Source organism: Nuphar pumila, chromosome 15 (assembly GCF_984573655.1).
Source record: "Nuphar pumila chromosome 15, dmNupPumi1.hap1.1, whole genome shotgun sequence".
Taxonomy (NCBI): domain Eukaryota; kingdom Viridiplantae; phylum Streptophyta; class Magnoliopsida; order Nymphaeales; family Nymphaeaceae; genus Nuphar; species Nuphar pumila.
The window spans coordinates 62,068,095-62,084,660 of record NC_143263.1 but is presented as its reverse complement, the minus strand read 5'-3'; the positions used below and the strand labels follow the sequence as shown (position 1 = coordinate 62,084,660).

Below are 16,566 nucleotides of genomic sequence, written 5' to 3'. Positions count from 1 at the left end.
GAGATAAGGAAGAAGTTGCATGACTGGGCCGAGCCAAACTCAGTCCAACAACTGGTGATGGATGTAGGTGGTGGTTGGTTCAGTAGATTCGGAAGCAACGATGGTTGTTACAAGGGTGCAACACCCAAACTATGCACACACGTTGTGTTAAGGTAAACCTATCTCGTTAGAATCAGTTCTAATATGAAGATTTGCTTCTTCTCACAACAAACCGCACCTTGAACATGTTCAATTATATCTTTTGATTGTCGATGGAGCTCGACAGAAGGAGAAGACAGAGGAGGTGACAACAATGGTGGGCGTGGCCTGTCTCTTCTGTCTAACAAAAACACAGGGGAAGGAGGTGCCTAAGGTGGCAGTGTTGTGTGGTTGTTCGGCCAAAACATTGAAGAAGAAGAAAAAGGAAGAGGGTTGCCTTCAATTGCTTCCAAACATAGAGGGAAGAGTGTGGGAGAGTAGCCTTTGTGAAACCAAAACACAAGAGAGTGAGAGCTCTGAGAAGGGGCAGAAGCCCATTTTTATATGAGAGAGACCCTTGGGGGTAGGTAAACCCCAAGAGAGAGAGGTGGTGGCAGTGGGATGGTTGAGTAAAATAGGGATCGTAGGAGTGTAGGTAGGGGCAGATAGAGGAAACCATCATGTAAGCCATTAAATCAAAACCTAGGTGTTTCAGTTGAAAAACTGTGGAGTGGTTTTCGGTTCAGGTTGGATTTGTCAATCGAATATAGTCTGACCCATGTGGGTCGGTTTATTAGAAACAAGAGGAGTCAACTCTCTCTTTCAGAGGGTCAACCCTCAGGTTGCAAGCGAATGGCTCCTACACATGTAGGGGTCAACGCTTTTTGTGCAGGGTCAATATCGAGAAGTGAGGGGGTTCAACTCCTTGTTGCAAGGGGTCGATTCCCAGGCTTTCTCACAACTTGGGAACAATAGGGGTTGACTCTTAGTGTTCTATCATGTTGTTTTAGTCTCGGTTAAGCTATGTTAAAAGTACCTGAACTTCGTTCTCATGGATTTATAAGCTTGTACGCATCTTAGGTCCCGATTAAACAATGAATAGGGCCCCGTCTACTGGATTCGAATCATTTCAACTCTAAGCGAGTATTTTAAACCTGAATATTATTTTAAAATTTCAAAAAAATGTATAGGTATATACTTGATTCTATTGAAATTACAACACTGCTTTTGCATGCTATCTCAAAATTGTTGTCAAATTAGGCAGAACTTCTGCTAGCCAAGCTCCAAAAGGTGAATTGGAGGGTCGAGTTTTTAACTAAACAAATTGAAAAAAATAAGAGTGTCTTAGATAAAAAATCTAGAGAGAGAAGTTGGGTTTTAGAGAGAGAAAGAGAAAAGAGGAAAAAGAAGAGAGAAGAAGTGAGAGAGAGAAAATGGGAGGGTCGAGTTTTATAGAGAGAGAGCCTCTTAGGGGGTATTTATAGCCAAAGAGTGGGGTAGTGACTCACACTTTCCTTGCCTAGTGCTACCTTTTTAAGTACCCTCCTTAAAAACTAAGTTTCATATCTCTTTTTTGGGGATTTAGTTTTGTAAAACAATCAATAAAAACCATTAAAATTTGGTTATTTTATAAAAAATATTGAAAAATTTTAAACTATTGTTATTTTTATTAATTACATAAGTCATATTTAAAAATATGGAAATATCTTTAGTTTTTATTATTTTAACCTTGATCTAATTGTAAATAACCAAGCTGCCACTTGGGTATAAAATTACCTTTTTTGTCTTTTAATATTTTAAATATTTATGAGAATATACCCTTGGATGGTAAATTACTATTTTGCCCCAATATATTTTAAATATTTATAAATGTATCCCTAAAATATAAATCTAGATAAATATTCAGATCCGTTAAAAATATTTAGATCCATTAAAGATATCTATTTGAATAATATTCAGATCGGTTTAAAAGATCTAATTCACTTTTTGGATATGGATCTTGATCAGTGTTTAGATCTGGCAAAAGATCCATATCTAAATTTTATTTTGATCAAGCTTTTGGACTTTGGATCATATCTAGATCCAACTCAAGATCAATAGAGTTAAAACTCACTTAATGGTGAATTTATTTAATTTTTAAAAATTACAGATATTACACTACATGTGTATTTTAAGTGGGTATGACGTTAAGTGTAATCTTGATCATGTTTTTCGATAGAAATTTATGTTGGAATTGTGTGTCTTGTGTTTTATTTGAGAATCCATAAATTTTCGTTGAAAATTTCTATGTTGAAATTTCAAAATTTTGGTTTGGCCCTGTTTAGGGTCGACTCTTGTTCCGTTGGTTAGGAGTCAACTCTTTCGTGGCTATGCTTTCTACATGTCCCCGAGAGTCAACCCCTGCAGATCAAGGCTCAACACCTCATATTATGAACTATGCTAGGTGTTTCTCGGTACAGAGGGTCAACCCTTGTATACATATGAGTGACTCCTAAACAGATGAGTCAACCCCTGTACACAATGAGTTGACTTCTGAGTATTGATGAGTCAACTTTAGAGTGTTGATGAGTCGATCTATGGGCTTAAAAGAGTTGGCTCTTGAAGCATTTGAATGTGGTTTTCTTGGTGTTTTGACTTTGGGTATGGGTTGTTAAGTCTGAGATTTGATGAATCAAGTTTAAAATAGTTGTGTATGGATTGTGGTATCAGTATTTATTATTTTTTAACAATCTTGGTGCAATGAGGCTCTAATATGATGTCAAGTGGTCCAAGAAAGGACATAATTTGTTTTAAGATGCACGGGTACACAAGCATGCATGTGTGAGGTGATGTATATGAATGTGTTCATGCGGTTTCTCTTCTATTATTTTTTAAAAGATCTATTATGTCATAGTGCAAGTGTGGCATTATATGGTTTTGCTCGCTTATGGTTCATATTTCAAGTGTGACAATACGTAATAATAGTGCCTATGTGAGCACGAATTTCTATTTCATGATTAAAAATATGTAGAGGATTGTCTATGACATGAGCATATATGTCCGATTTGAGGTGTTGACCCCCAGCGTGGCTTACGTGGGTATTGGCCCATGGTACCAAAAGGGTAATTTATGATGCATAATAAATTAATACTTTAATAACAAGCTACACTGAATGATTGATATGCTCACCTAGTTTTTTTGTGGCTTGAACAAGCTTGTCAGATTAAATCATTGTTTATGCTCACTTCGTTTTCTTGTTGCTTGAGTCAGCTTGTCATATGTGAAAAAGCACACACTAACCCCATGGAAGAATTTTTGAGACAATTGCACGATCTTCTATCAATTGGATCTAAGGGATCCATTCCTCGTCATGGGGCTTAGGGAGCACTGGACTCTGATACTCGAGGTGGAGGTGGAGTTGCTGCAATATGCCTAGTAGGGCACTACGTTGACTTCAGAAAGATGGATAAGGTCTCAATCTCTAGGTCTTAAGGAGAGGGTTGTATTGATGACAGGTCACAGACAGTGACCTACAGGGGTTAAAAGGCACAAGGAAATGCATGAATGAACACACTTGGATGGGCCGAAGATGCCCATAATTTTCAGGAGAGTGGTGCCCCTTTAGTGTAAATGTAACAATAAATGCATGTGGTGCATGTCATGTAATGCAACAATAGTTAAATGAAAATATTTAATAAAATATTCATGCATGTAGGTAAACATGGCTTGAGTTTACGAGCTTAGTGCATGGGCACTTGAGGGTCGACTTCTCCTAAGTTGGGAGTCATTACCTTAGAGTTTTTCCTTGCATGTGGTGGTTGTTGGGATCGGAGGTCGACACCATTGTGAGGGGTCGACTTCCAGTATGTTTTGTTTGGTATGAGGGTTGACCCGTGAGTTGAGTGATCCTTCTTCTTTTGGTGGTTATGTTGTGCCGATGGTCGACTCTTGAGTTGGGAGAGTCAATTCCTCCTTGTGTTAGTTAGTGGTTCAGTTAGATTGGGAGGTGACTCTTGTTTATGTCAGTCATTGACTTAGTTGCACTAAGGGTCGACTCCTCTTTTGCGATTTTTTATGTTATATTCTAAGGGTTGACTTTTAAGTTGGGAGTTGACTCCTCTTTGATTTTGGTGTTAAGTTATGTTGTGAAAACCAACCCTTGAGTTGGGTTGGTTGACTTTCCTTAGTTTATGTTTGATATTGTGTTATGCATTGAGGGTCGGGCCTTGTGTTGGGTGGATCAACTGCTTCTTTGCTTGTGTTTTATAGATTGAGAGAGTCGGAAGAAGAGGGACGAGCCATGTTCTTAGGTTGAGAGAGTCACTCTTCTTCCGACTTTAGGTTATGTTTGTTTTGAGAGTCGACTCTTTCTTGTTCTTTTAGAGAGATTTAGCAGGGTCGGCTCCTTCGAAGTCTCTTTCAAGTGTGAGTTCTTCTGAAGGTCGATGCCTAATGAGTTTAATATTGACTCTTCCTGTTTGAAAAATGGATTTTTGGTTAAGTAGCTTTTCAAACTAAAATCTTGTGATGCTGGTGTTAGTAGTTGGATCACATTGAGATCATGGTTTATTTTACCCCACTACTTGAATTATTTTCAGGTAATGACTTGGCAAAACGAATTGATGGGGAGCATTGAGCTCAACCAACTTTTTGACGACATACCTGAGACTGCTTTTGGGTGTTGTTTTGATTTTTTGAACTCTGTCATGTACAAATAAGATGTATTTTGTAAACTCATCCTTTGTGATATGAATGATCTTCATGTTTTTGCCTAATTATGCAAAATGATTTTGTGAATTTGGATCATGGTTTGGAACCCGTGTTTCGAAAGAAAAAGGGTTTTAAAGGTAAAGCCTTCCGTTGTGTTTATTTTTGAAAGAATTTTTTTTGAAATAACATTTATTAAAAGAGAAAAAGAATTCAGGGCCTCATAATATATATAAAGAAGTTTACATGTTTATAAGAAAATCCACATATATATGAGGAAATTCTCATATTCACATATTTTAGGAGAAAATTCACATGTTTAGAAGAAAATTTGCATATATTTAAGAGAAAATTTCCATATAAAGAACTTTACACACACACACACACACACACATATATATATATATATATATATATATATATATATATATATGAGAAAAATTCACATATTCACATATTTTTTGCATAACAATCTCTGTTCTCATATTTGCATCCCTCTGATCCGTTATCGAAAACCTGTATTTTTATCGTCGTTGGAAAGCTGTGATATAGGCCTGTAAAATTATTGTTTTGAGTCAGAACAAAAAGCTCCTATAAGATTCTCGTTTTTTAGTTGTAAGACCGGGACAAAAATATATTATGCAAACATGAACAATTGAACAGTCTATTTTTCAAATGATGTTTTTCCCAATTGCTCATCAAATCAAGGTGATCTTTATGATGGTGAAAAGTTAACACCCCGATCTCTCTTTGTCCGTATTATTATTTTTTCAGATTTCTGGTGCAGGTGGCCTGAAAATAGTATAGAATAATCAGGATAAACACAACTACACTGTTCATCTCCTGTTTTAGGAACACTATTAGGGTTGTATCTCAAGGTTTGCTCATCATTTTTCAGTGAATCAAGTATCGATGGAAAGGTATTTTTGTTTAGTTTTTTTTTTTTGTATTTTTTAGAATCCTTTAATTTTAGGTCAAAAATTGGTTTTGGTGAATTTTGGCAAATCGTGAGGTTTTCACAAAAACACATCATTTTTACCGTACAATAAAATCATTTTTAGTAGAAAAAATTCACATCTACGTTACATGGATACCCTTAACTTATCCGGGTCTTGTTCTTTTGTGTGATAAGATTATGCAAGGGATACGATTCCACGTCAAGGTCACATGGTTACTCTAACTTTTTCACGTGTCTTGTGATCTTGTCCTATTATGTGCTATTTTTAACAAAAACTATCACGAGTAGCGCGTCTCGTATTTTTTAACCGTATCAATGCGACGTAAATCCATATGATCTGCCCCAAAGATCCCGGAAAACGTGTTGATCCTCTCAAGGCTTCGAAGTCAAACACTTGGTCTCTCTTGCATCTCTTTCTTCCATCTTTTGGTTTCTCGTTAGGCTGTTTCAGCCATCGCACCACCGACCACGCAGAAGAGAGAGAGAGAGAGAGAGAGAGAGAGAGAGAGAGAGAGAGAGAGAGAGAGAGAGAGAGGATGTATGGATTCTCGACCATCAGCAAGGGGGATATCGAGTCGGGGACGCTCTACCCGGGGCTGAGCTACGGAGAGAACGAGCTCAGATGGGGCTTCATCCGCAAGGTCTACGGCATCCTCACCGCCCAGATCGTCCTCACCACGCTGGTCTCCGCCCTGGTTGTCCTCTACGCCCCCATCAACGAGGCGCTCAAGGATAGCCCTGGTCTCGCGCTGGGGCTGTCGATCATACCATTGATATGTGAGCTTTTCTTGTTCTTTTTTTCGAGTTTTGACGCGCACCCATGGTTGTTTTTTGTTCGCATGATACTATGGGGGGTTTCTCTTTTGGGGGTGAACCATGTTCTTTGTGTGGCTTTTGATTGTATGGGGATTTGTATTGAATTGACCTTGATTTGTGAGTTTTTGATTGTTTGTGGATACCCATTGATTGGTGTGCTTGTTTTTTATCGTGGGTTATGGGTTTTGAATTTGTTTGCATTAGCTATGCGTTTTAGTTTTTACAGTGAAGAAGAATTTCGATGCGATTTTGTTCATGTTATCTTTAGACAGTTGGATTTTGGGAATCTTTTTGTGTTGCATCATGCTGTTCTATCGGTTTTTGGCTCACATTTGTCCTAGGGAAGATTGTTGCTGTTCTTGTACAGAAGATTTTGAGATCTTTGTTTTTCTTTGGCTGCGAAGCAGTTGGAGGAACGAGCGAAAACAATCACGCAATTGGACAAGCAGGAGATATAAGACGTACCAGTTGACTGGCTTTGCTTGTGTTTATGGTGAAATGTTGGGTGTCAGCATGCCATTTAGTTAGTTTGACTTGTTTTTTATGTGGGTTGTTGTGGCTTTAGGGAAGATTGATGTTGTTTCATACTTTAGATTTTAATTCTATGATTTGTCTTCGTACCCATTAATTTGTTTTGCTAATTGTTGTATTTATTTGGAGAGTCTAGTGGATCACTGCAAGGAGATCTGATCTTTTTAATTTCCACTCACAGCAACCCTGTTTCTTAAGGATGCTGCAGGATCCAATTTCTTGAGTAGGTTAATCTTATAGGGGTTGACGGCCTCTGACTTTGACAGGTGTGTTATGATCTAGGGCTTTAGAGAGGCTAGATGATGGATTTGAATAGGACTTTTGATGGAAATTAGCGAGAGATGGGAAATCTAATGGAAATAGATGGTTAGGCTAGCTAGACATTGGTATAGGATGAGTGACATGTGTTCGGATGGATAGGATCTAGGCCATGGATGAGAGAAAAGTTTATTATCCAAAAACACTAGAGACCTAGAGTCGTAGAACCTAATTCCACAATTACAAAGAGACCCAACCCAATTACAAGTAATAGACCCGAAGTACAATTGATACAAATGACCAACCCTTTAAATTGACCCAACCCAAACAATTGTCAAATAGTGATTCATGACATGAATTCCTCTCCAAAATAGGCATGGATTTGGATAGTGGATCTGATCTGATGTCTCCTCAATTTACCAAGTAGATGTGATCATAATTGTGTACGATATCTTCCAATTAATTTGTGGTAAAAAGATGAATGTGTTGAGGTTGGATTACATTTCATAACATTTAAATTAAGAAGGAAACTCAGACTCAATTTTCAAGTATAGTTTTGTTGTATTTAATGGGAATATTGATCTGAGTGATGTTGATCAGCAAAATTTAGTTGCTATTGATCAGCAAAAGAACTACAAAGAAGCCATTTTGAGGAGCATATAATGTCCTAATTTTGATTGTGAATGTTATTAGGATGCACAAATGGTTGTGCATATATATATATATATATATATATATATATAGAGAGAGAGAGAGAGAGAGAGAGAGAGAGAGAGAGAGAGAGAGAGAGAGAGAGAGAGAGAGAGAGAGAGAGAGGCTTTCAGTTTTTTTTTAATTCTGACCATACAGATGTGATCTATGTACTTGATTTTATAGGGATCAGCTCTTGAAGTGTTTGATTCCAACACATGGGTGGGTTTTTACCAGGTTCGAAAAATCAACGGTCCAAAATCTTTGTAAAATTTTGAGGCTCCAAATGTCATTTTTTCGTCGAAAACACATGATCCAGGTGTGGATTTCTCATAAATCGAACATGCCCAACACATTTATGGGGTCGGAACTGCGAAAAAACACCGGAAGAGCAAAAAAAAAACCCATTAAGCACGTATCATTAAACACCTACGTTCTACTCTCTTTCTCTATATATACACCCACACACACACTAGAAGAGCTAGCCGTTAGGTATGCCTAATGGCCAGTCAATCTGAATGGCTAGCCTAGGCTAGCCAAATTACAGAAATACCGCTATCAGGGGGAAAATGAAAATAAAGAAACAAAAAATTTAAAAATAGAAAATATAAATATTTACAGCAAAACCTAATTACTATATTAACAAATTTGACCATACAGAATCTCCAGAGTAGAGTACATCAGATTATGAGATTCTGATGTTTAGACAAGTTTTGAAGCAATCAAATGTCAATGAACCACAATGCACCACATTTCATAATTTTTTTTTTTTGCAAAAATAATTCGATCCATAGCATGTCTTTTAGTAAACAAACCATGCCAAACTGATTTACAAGGGCTATTGAGTAAGCAATACCTATGTTGTTGACCTTCTAGTAGATAGTATGGTGCTATTGTCAGTATATCTATCTGTCTTTGTACAAATCCCTAGGGATTTAGTTAGTAAGTAGAAACTCGTGTTAAATTTGTCAATTTAGAGAATTTTTAGTATATACTGAAGGGCTGGTTTTGGGCCACAACCTGATTAGCTTTGAAGTATCCAAATTTGGCTTTTAATGTGATTTTGTGTGACTTCTGGGTCTTTTTTTTTTAAATATGTTTCATACATTGCTGAGCCATGTCAAACTTGATTTGCAGTGATGTGCCCCTTGTACATGTATCAGCAGAAGCATCCTTTGAATTTTGTATTTCTTGGGTTGTTCACTGTCTTTTTGAGCCTCTCAGTTGGCGTGGCCTGTGCTAATACAAAAGGTATATTTTTTTCCCTTTTACATGCACATATGGGCATGGCTAACATTCTTATTTGTCAGGAAAAATTGTACTGGAAGCACTGATCTTGACATCTGCTGTGGTTTCTTCCTTGACTGGCTATACTTTCTGGGCTTCAAAGAAGGGCAATGACTTCAGCTACCTTGGACCAATCTTGTTTTCTGGTCTTATACTCCTGATTGTCACTGGTTTCATCCAGGTCAAGTTTCTCATCTTTGGCTACATAACGTATCATCACTTTAGTGTTTATTGCCATATGTTCTTCCTCCTAAATTATTTATTCATTTAGTTTCTTGATATTAATAGTCTTCATATTTAGTTTTTGCAACTATTTTTATTTGATATATTATGATTTTTTAGAAAAATGGATCCTAATTTCGCGAATAACTGGTCCCTTGCTTGGTTTGTGGCTGATGAAATTTTGGTGGGTAGCATCTTTTTCTGCTAGATTAGTTTGTGACTTTGAGTGCATGTCAAGCTTTTAAAATTCCTAGACTGAAGTTAGAAGCGTGCAGCTTGTATCTTAATCCACAGTTATTACAGTAAGATCTTGATATAATGGACAGCAGCTTTTGTGTTTCTGATACTTGAGAAAGTTGTGATCATGTTTAGGGGTGGCAATTTCTGACACGACCCGCCAACCCGCCTCTTAGGCGGGTTCGGGTTGGGCTTAAGCCAACCCGTTTAATAAACGGGTCGACCCGTGTAACCCGTTTATTAAACAGGTCGGGTTCGGGTTGGGGGTATGCCAACCCGCCAACCCGTCTGCCCGACCCGTCAACCCGACCCGCCAACCTGCCTACCTGCCAACCCGATCCGTCAACCCGACCCGCCAACCCGACCCGCCAACCTGAAAACCCGTTTACCCGACCCAACCCATTTATTAAATGGGTTGGCGGGTCGTGTCGGGTTACCTGTTTATTAAACGGGTCGGGTTCATGTTTGCCACAGCTGACCCGTTTAATAAACGGGTCGGGTTCGGGTTGAGGTATGCTGACACGCCAACCCGCCAACCCGACCCGCCAACCCGACCCGATTGCCACCCCTAATCATGTTGCATCATGGTGCTCAATTTCGCAAGTTATGACAGACTTTTTTTGGGTGCATAATGCCAATCCTTTGCTTTGTTCAGGCTGGGGACTGCATAATTTTCATCTGGCAGCTCGTAATAGAGGGGAGCTATGCATTTCCATTTTGCAAATTCAGTGTTGAAAGTTGACTATAAATGTTCAGCGGTGTGAATAAGGAATGACTAGAACACATCATTAGAAACAACCCAAAAAACTTAAGACTCTGTTTGGGAGCTGGCGTTGAAGCAGAGGCCATCTCCAATCCCATCTCTCAAATCCGGGACACGAAACAGCAGGGGTCTCGGTTTTAGGGGGTTCAGTGTATCCCCATCTGTCCTCCCATCTACATCTCAAACCGGCTCCCAAATAGAGCCTAATTGTATCCTTTTTTCAGTTAACACTTGCAATCTATACTTCCTCTTTTGCTGTAGACAGAGATTTTAAGTTGATATGGCTTTTAGCTTGCCTATTCCATCTGTTTAAATCAAAATTTAATCTATTCTCGTCAGATACAAATCTCAATGCATGATGTTCTTGTGAGAGTAGTGACATTGCAAGGAAGTTTTAGGCTCTTGGAGTATGGCGAGGTTGAACTTGCATCAAATTGTCTTTCATATAGTAGTGGAGGAATCAAATAATTCTGCTCTGCAACTGAAACATTATATAGCTCCAAATTCCATTAGTGACCAAATGGATAAGAAATAAAGAACTTTTAAGTGCTAGCACGCTAATGCATCTCTCTCTCTCTCTCTCTGACTTGTTCATGGGCAGGCATTCTTCCCCATCGGATCAGCCTCAGTTGCTCTCTATGGTGGCCTTGGTGCTTTGGTCTTCTCCGCCTACATCGTCTATGACATTGACAACTTGATCAAACGATTCACTTACGACGAGTACATATGGGCATCCGTTGTTCTCTACCTTGACATCCTTAATCTGTTTATCTCCCTCCTCCAGATTCTGAGGAGCTCAGACCAGTAGATTCAGAGATTTCAAATACAGGGTCTGCTTCATAAATGACCGAAAACACTATTATCAGATTGTTCACAATGTTGTGTGTAATTCCATGATATCAACTATGATTCTGTGACGTGTATTTGTTGTGACATACTTGTAACGAATCCTGTAAAACGATGTTTCACTCACCAAGTGAGTCACTGAGTCCATCTCTTTACTGCACTAGACACTGACTGGTCTTAGTAGGGCTCATGGCCCTTTTCAGGTGACCATACGAGTTGGTTCATCTTGGCGTTATTAACTTCCTGATTGGTTTAATTATGGCCTTTCTCCCGAATGAGCCAAACATAGGGTGCTCAAGCTCAGCTCGCTCTTATGACAAGTTGAGCCGAGCTCAAGTTCATGGTGAGATTGAGCTGAACAAGCCGAGTTCAAGCTGGGTTCTTCTTTTCTTTTTTTAAACACATTTCTTCTAAGTTGAAAAATAATAGAATTTGGACTCTAAACTGACTCATTTATAAAATAAATATATTGTTTCGAGTTTGTAAGAAATGGGATTTGAACTCTGTAGTCATTGCTTGTAAGCCAAACACTTCAACCATTTTATGATATAAAATATATTTAATGCTAGTTAACAAGCCTATACGAGCTGAGCTAACACTTGTTCGCATTTGGAGCTTATTTCACAAGTTTGAACAAGCTCTTTATGAGCTAAGCCACAAGTGGCTCATCTCATTTCCCAGCCCCAACTGCAATAAGTGCCTGGCTGGCCCAAGTGGGGTTTGCTCAGCCTTGCTACCAGAGCACCTGAATTGGTCTCATTTTTTTTTTCGTGAAGGAAAACCTGTCGGCAAATTAAGAAGTGTTTGTTAAGAAAATTTTGGGAAAAAATATTGTATATTTAAATTTAAAATAGATAAATATAAATAAGTATATAAAATTTTGAAAGAATAAAAAGCTGTTGATAATCATCATAAATGTGTGATCTAATCATGATATATTTGAAATAGGTGAGTTTTCGTATTTTTTGTAATATTGTTATGGTTTTCTTGTCCTATGGGCGATAATATCAGGATAACTTCAAAAACTTCTTGATATTTGTGACTACTGTCGGGTTCTTTTCACCAAGCCACTTCACCTGAACGAGAAGGGTGGGGCCCTCAGCAAGAAACCGTGCCATCTCTAGCTGTGATGGTGAGCTCTTCTTCCTATGTTCGATAAAGTCCCTTAGTTAGGGTTGGATATGCACTTGGTTATGGCCTGACCGAGTTGGGAACTTTGGGACCTAGAGGCATGTTTGATTGCATGGACAGCGTTGTCCGCCGTCTGCACAACGCGTGTGTCCCACGTTCCCACACAAATGCGGAAAGCATGGACGGGCAGGACACCGCATCCTGTGCATCTCTCTGAGATGGTTTTTTGAATCCGGCAGAGTTCCACCCTCACCATTGGAATAGGGGAGGATAGTGTTAACAATAGAGTTAATATCGGGCACGATAATGGGGCTCTCACAAGAGGTTTTGATATTGTCAAATGTGAAGTTGGTTACGATAGAAATCACAATAATATTGGACACGTTAATGGGACTCTCATAAGAGATTTTGATAAAGGCAAATGTGCAACCAGTTATGATAGAGATCACAATGGGATTCTCACAAGAGATTCTCATAAAGGAAAATATGCAACCGGTTACAATAGAGATCACAATGGAACTCTTACAAGCATATATGATATCGACATGACCAAATGGAAGCTTATCGATAATATCAAGATTATCGATGATAACGATAATCTTGATATTAAAGCTAATACAGTTAGAATGGAGAGTGACCGAGATAGTAAATGTAATAATCCTATCAAAGAAGAAGAATCTAAAGAATATCGACTAAGAAAAGTTGATAAGCCATATAATACTTTAAATAGTGGAAAACTCCACAAATGATATTGTTGAGTGGAGTACCATGGATTTAGGTGGTAGTTCATCAAACCATGTTAAAATCGTATGTGCATTCTTTTTCTTATATGGTATCAGAGCTTCTCTGTATCCTGGTTGATTGGAGTGTTCTTTTCAATGGCGTCAACATCTATCGACTGCTCTATCAAGTTCTCGTACCCCTTCAACCTGGATGTGGTAAATTTTGTCACAATCAAACTCAACCACTCGAATTTCTTACTGTGGAAGACACAGTTGCTTGGACTTATTGAGGGCCAAGACATGATTGGCTTTGTAGATGGTGAAACTCCCATCCCAGTTCAAACCAATGATGGCGTTTCAAATCTAGAGTTTATTGCTTGGAAAAAGTCTCACATGCTGCTGCTAGGATGGATCACAGGTACCCTGTCTGAGGAAGTGCTGGGTTTCGTTGTTGGTCGCCAAACATCTAGTGTGGTATGCAATACTCTTATCAAGGCCTTTGATCATGTTTCGAAGGAACGAGAATTGCTGTTGACATAAAAGTTGTAATCATACCAGAAGAAAAAACTCTCAATAAATGAATATGTCAAAGGGTTCAAAAAAATTTGTGATAAACTTGCGGCCATTGGCAAGCCTGTGGAAGATGAAACCATGGTATTTTGGCTCCTCAATAGGCTTGGTCATGAGCATGATGCTTTTATTACAACTATGCTGAAGCTGCCCATTCCATGATATGATGATGTTGTTGACTTGCTTCAAGGGTGTGAAGCCATGCACACCGTTCATGAAGGTGTGAATGAAAGCTCTGCCTTTTTTGGGCAAAAATTTACCACTCAGAAAAATTGATTTAACTCAAAGCAATAGTTTAACTCAAAAGGATGTGGCTTTATCCAAGCTGGCTAGGGCGATAGTCGATTCAATCAGAATAAAACCAAATATGGTTTTAGTCAACCAAATGCTAAAGGCAATCAAAGAAAAGAAAAGAAAAGAAAAGAAAAGAAAAGAAAAGAAAAGGGGTACTATGTCAAATATGTGAAAAAATGAATCATAGTGTCATCAACGGTTGGCACCACTTTAATCATACTTATCAAGCTAAAGATGTCCCGCAGGCTCTTGCCGCTATGAAACTTGCGGATAGTCAAGATCAAGAGTGGTTTTTTGACATAGGAGCCACCTAACACGTTAAATCCAATCCAAGTAACCTCGGAACTTATTCCAAGTATTATGGGTCAGAAAAAATTATGGTTGAAAATTATGCCAAATTAAATATCACTCATGTTGAGTCCATGAAAATTGAGAATGATGACAATTCTCTACTCTTAAACAACGTTTTGGTCGTTCCTGAGATTAAAAAAATCTAGTATCTATAAGTCAATTAACCTCTGATATGCCATGTTTATTTGAATTCACATATGATGGTTTTGTGATTAAGGATAAGAGGATGAGCAGACAAGTGGTGACAGGGAGTAGAGTAGGAGACCTATATGGATTTGACAACTCAAGGAACAAAGTCGATCATAAAAAGCAAGTTTTCTTCTCTTCTCAGTTTAAAAACTCAAGTTGGAAAGTCTGGCACCAACAACTTGGGCATGTGCATGCACATGTTATTGATTTAAAAAAACAAAAACAAAAACAAAAACAAATCTATTTCAATAACATCAAAGCCTGCTAAAAGCACCATATGTGTAAGCTGTCAAATGAGTAAAATAAGTGGATTTCCTTTTCTTTATATTGATGATCATTGCAGAGAGTTGTTTGGAAAAGTTCATTGTGACTTATGGGGACCTGCTCTTGTTACTTTTCATCAAGGTTCCAGATTTATGCAGTTTTTAATGATGAATATTCTCATTTTTCTTGGATATTTTTCCCACGACGTAAATCTGAATTATGCGATAAATTCCTTGAGTTTCATAAGTATGTTCAAACTCAATTTGAAAAACAAACAAAGATTTTTTAAACCGATGAAGGGGGTGAGTTTAGGAGTAAAGAACTTAGGACTTACTTAAAATCCAATAGGATTGTTCACTATAAAAGTTGCCCAAAAACTCCAGAACAAAATGGTATGGCTGAACGAAAACATTAGTTCATCACTAAACTGGGGTTGACCATGCTTTTTCTTGCTCAAATTCTAACCCGATTCTGAGTTGAAGCCTTTTTAACGACATGATGGATCATCAATCGGTTACCTATGCCAAATTTATCTATAAAAACTTTTTATGAAAAAGTGTTTATGAAGAAACCAGATTATACAAGTTCAGAGTCTTTGGATGCCGATGCTTTCCATACCTTCGGGACTATGTGTGATCGTTGCAAATTTTTTCTCTTTTCCCTTTCTTTCTTTTCCTTTTTAGGGAAAAAAGAAAGTGGAGAAGAGAAACTCTCTGCAAGGTCTTACTTGACCTTTTGAAAAAGATGTTTTGAAATTTAATCGCCTCCGTTTTGAAATTTTGTGGGAAAAATGGAGAGACAGGATTCGCTCGTCGGTACGAGATTCAACCGTTCTTGGGGCCTTTACCAGAGGTAATTAAACCAAGGATCGAATCAATGCCTTTTGCTTTGCCTAAATTTGTCTAAGTGATTATTTTGAAATCCTAAATGCACATAGAATCATGCTTGTGCTGTAATGTATGCATTTGTAAAAAATATTTCAGAAGTTTGGGTTTTTCAAGTGATTTTGAAATGGATTTGAAAATTTCTTTTTAGAAATGACTTTAAAGCTCATATTCTAAATTGAAAGATTGAAACTTGAAATGGACTTGGATTAAAAAGCTTGAATTTCGAAATTTTTGAAAAAAAACTAGACTCAAAGTTGAGAACTTTGAAATCTGAAATTGATCGAATTTGAATTGAGAATCAAACTTAGAAATTGGTTTTGAGGTTTGAGATTAGAATTGAACTTGAAATTTGAACTCGAACTTGAAATTGAAATTTGGATTTGAAATAGGAATTTGAATTGGAAAGTTGAAATTGAAAGGGAAATTGGAATCAAAATTGAATTTACTGTGGATTTTGAAAATGATTTTGAAAATACTTTGATTTTTGTAAATGATTTTGAATTTAAAGTTGAAATTCAATTTCAAAGCAACTTTTGAATTTAACTCTTGAAAAATGGATTTTTTTTTTTAAAATCACTTAGAATTTTGAAAATAACTTGAAAGAATTTGAAAAAGATGGCAAATCATGATGCAACTCTACCTCAAATGATGAATGCCTTAAGAATTTGTTTAAAATTGAAATGTAAAAACAAATTTCATTCTTTAATAAAATTAAAATAAGATTAAATTTTAATATATTCATGACTATGATTGTAAATATATTTTAATTTAATCTTTATTTAAATTTCAAGAAAGAATAAAATAGATTTTTGTGCATTTATAGAATTTAAAGCAAGATTAAATTTCAATATATTCATGACTATGGCCACAAAGACATCTTGATTTAATCTTTATTTTTAATTCTGA

The 16,566-nt window shown here is 37.3% G+C and overlaps 1 protein-coding gene across 2 annotated transcripts; it reads left to right on the top strand.

Moving 5' to 3' along the window:
- Positions 1–5,993: 5,993 nt before the first annotated feature.
- On the top strand, positions 5,994–11,378 carry LOC149815432 (BI1-like protein). 2 transcript variants are annotated; one of them, XM_089989640.1, is made up of 4 exons: positions 5,994–6,379; positions 9,035–9,148; positions 9,208–9,365; positions 10,299–10,991. In XM_089989640.1, exons 1-4 carry the CDS (start codon positions 6,139–6,141, stop codon positions 10,383–10,385), a joined length of 600 nt encoding a protein of 199 aa, XP_089845766.1. In that variant the 5' UTR covers positions 5,994–6,138; the 3' UTR covers positions 10,386–10,991. The 2 variants fall into 2 exon arrangements, with proteins under 2 accessions (XP_089845766.1, XP_089845765.1); XM_089989639.1 differs by lacking the exon at positions 10,299–10,991 and adding an exon at positions 11,008–11,378 and having other exon boundaries at positions 6,023–6,379.
- The last annotated feature ends 5,188 nt before the right edge of the window (positions 11,379–16,566 follow it).

Bases quoted from the DNA above. Each gene is read 5' to 3' on its own strand.
- LOC149815432 (XM_089989639.1), top strand. From the start codon at position 6,139: ATGTATGGATTCTCGACCATCAGCAAGGGGGATATCGAGTCGGGGACG. The intron at 9,149-9,207 runs GTATATTTTTTT...CTTATTTGTCAG, and splicing joins GGCCTGTGCTAATACAAAAG to GAAAAATTGTACTGGAAGCA. The intron at 9,366-11,007 runs GTCAAGTTTCTC...GTTCATGGGCAG, and splicing joins TTGTCACTGGTTTCATCCAG to GCATTCTTCCCCATCGGATC.